General features: G+C 53.0%; 3 protein-coding genes across 7 annotated transcripts in view; 2 read left to right on the forward strand and 1 right to left on the reverse strand.

The window, feature by feature from the left end:
• Nucleotides 1–2,500, reverse strand: part of LOC126577598 (high affinity cAMP-specific and IBMX-insensitive 3',5'-cyclic phosphodiesterase 8) — a 403,282-nt gene that overhangs the window by 166,569 nt on the left and 234,213 nt on the right. The window lies entirely within an intron of this gene.
• LOC126576869 (uncharacterized) lies at nucleotides 417–1,202 on the forward strand. The gene has a single exon (XM_050238170.1). It carries the CDS (start codon nucleotides 417–419, stop codon nucleotides 1,200–1,202), a length of 786 nt encoding a protein of 261 aa, XP_050094127.1.
• The window catches only part of LOC126577624 (eukaryotic translation initiation factor 4E1), a 3,362-nt gene continuing 2,231 nt past the window's right edge, over nucleotides 1,370–2,500 (forward strand). For 2 of the 3 annotated variants that reach the window (XM_050239398.1, XM_050239399.1), the window contains exon 1: nucleotides 1,370–1,492. In XM_050239398.1, the coding sequence (XP_050095355.1) occupies nucleotides 1,463–1,492 (30 nt within the window). In that variant the 5' untranslated portion in view covers nucleotides 1,370–1,462. The remainder of the gene's footprint in view (nucleotides 1,493–2,500) is intronic. The other variant, XM_050239400.1, reaches the window with a different exon arrangement.

The following is a 2,500-nucleotide window of genomic DNA, read 5'->3' on the forward strand; positions in this document are numbered from 1 at the left end:
AAACATACTGCGCAACGTGATAAGATAACAGTATGTGCGAGTGTACGATATCGTAGCAAGGATTTCAACTAACTTCGGCCTAAGATGATCAGTGTCACTGACGGTATGGGAATTCTATCGGGTATTTTTCTTTAATAGCGGGTACGAACAGACAAACTGGAGCCGCATTCCCATACACTTGGGCCACGTGCGGGTAGTGCGTCTTTTGTGTTCTGCGTGCAGCAACCGCAAGAATCGCCCTTTACCCGTTTGTAGCAGACGCGCGACGCATTTAGTGTCAGATGATCGCTCCAGCAGTAAGGATCTCGTGTCCTGTTTTTCAAGGTAAGCGTTTCCAATCGAAGGCAGCAGCGGCATCAATCCAACCGATTTCTGTCTCTCCTCGAAAGGTCCAGTCATTTTTCGGTGGCAACAGAATGTGTACCCAGCGCTCTACCACAGAGCAAGAGGATCAGCACGCCGATCCGATCGTGGTGTTTCACTATCGTGACTCACCTACCTCGTCGTCGGCATCGGTTGACATGGTTCGCGGTTCCCAGGACATGCTCGATTGGTCCCGTCTGCAACGGGAAGCTGCACTTGCATCGGTGTCCATGGGCGAGTACGAACCATCGCTGGAGGGTGGCAGCGCGACGGACGTTTCGCTAATTTCGACGGAAACGATCAGTGATGATAGTGCTGCTGATGAGGCTCGCCTGAAGATCGCTTGGGATGTCACGGATGAGAACAGTGAGGAGGAAACGGAATCCGAATCCGGTCGGTCGACGATCGTTTCGTTGACGCTGCCTGCTCGGCGATCCTCACGGGCCGCTCCGTACACGAACAGGCGGATGGTGTGTACGTTAATGCCGAACAACACACTGCCAAAGGACACCCTCGAGGGTGCCAAGATCCCGATCGTGTACCACCGAAATATGGCCCGCACGTTTCCCGGCCACGATACTCGCACACCCGAGCAGCAGAGACAGCGCCAGCGTAACACGGAGGCCGCACGAATTAGCCGCGCCAAGACGAAGCTTTTAGAGCAGCTGATGGAGAAGGAAATGAGGGATGTGGCGGCCATCAACGCGAACAGGAAACGCATGGTTGCCACCCAGCGGGAGTATGTGAACCGATTGGCAAATCTGTTGCACCTTCCCAGGTCAACGATGAAAATGTACGAGAAGCAGTTGGCGGATGAAGCTCATCTGAGGCAGAAATAATTATTAAAGTGCCATTTAATTGTATTATTAAAATAAATGCAAAAACAGAAAGGATTCCGTTGCTGATTCTTGAATTCAAAAATGATGACCCTTCGACGTTGACATTTCAATGACAGTTCGATGACAGCGCTGTCATCCGTCGTCGCCATATTTCCTCGCGCACGCCCCCACCCCCCTGGACAGTCGCAAGAAGAAAAGTGAAAAAGTGAGGAACTACCGCTGAAGAATATCCTTGTGAATAGTGCGATTAAACGACGACGATGGCTGGAAAATCGAGTGAAGAAGTTGAGGTAAAATCCGTCTTCGTCACGGGCACACAAATTCACCAGACCGCGGCACCGCTTTCTCCCCGTGTGTGGAATTTGCCCCGGATTCCGTTCCGTTGGCTGCGTGAAGAGAAAATTCCCTCCCTATCGCTCCGCGGACTCTCGACACCTTTGCATAATGTTCGCGAAACATCGCCAAAGTGCGGTGATCCTGCTGGCATAGATCCGCGGGTGTACCGGGACCGGTGGCACTCCGTGTGTTGGCCGTCGGCGGCCTCAGAACCCAGCCAAATATGGTATAAAACTCTTGTCAGCTTTTTGCACCGTTGGCATGTTCTTCGGCTACCGGGAGGAAGAAGACGGCAGCCCCCATCCGCCATCACCGGTCCGACGGAGTGTGTGCCACGAGACGACCACGGCCAACGGTCATGCGGGGCGCGGAAGGACCACGCGACACCCGGGTGACTGGCATGTATTCCCGGGCATTTCTTCGCCGAAGCGGGATTTAGTGAGGTTATCTTTCCCGTAGCAGTCTCCATAGACGAACTCTCTCTCTCGCCGCTGGTCCACCTTGACAAATCACGGGCGGCAGAGCGAGACGGGTGACGATAGGAAAACCGGACAGGAGGGAAGAAGACAGCAAAACAAGAAGGTTACACATGCTTGCTTGACCAGTTTCCAAATCGGTAGGCGAAAGGATAATCAGACCGCCGGAGTTTCTGATTGAAAGTCGGTTGCCAAGGGAGAAAGTCGTTGGTTGCTAGGAGCATATTCGCCAGGATGAAAGGGCAATCGCAGCTACCATTGAATGGTATTGCAAGGTATTCCACGGACAACCCTCAAGCAGTACGCAAGCAGTGAAAATAGAACAAGGAATCATGAACGCCGGAAGAATCGCTCACCGTAGACCGTCGTCGATGGGCGGAAGGATTAACGTTCCTCCCACTTTCTTTCCCCCGTATGGTGTCGGTGGCACAGGAGGTGGCTTTCTAGGGTCCGGCAACGTATACGGAACGGCAGTCTATGAACACT

Source organism: Anopheles aquasalis, chromosome 3 (assembly GCF_943734665.1).
Source record: "Anopheles aquasalis chromosome 3, idAnoAquaMG_Q_19, whole genome shotgun sequence".
Taxonomy (NCBI): domain Eukaryota; kingdom Metazoa; phylum Arthropoda; class Insecta; order Diptera; family Culicidae; genus Anopheles; species Anopheles aquasalis.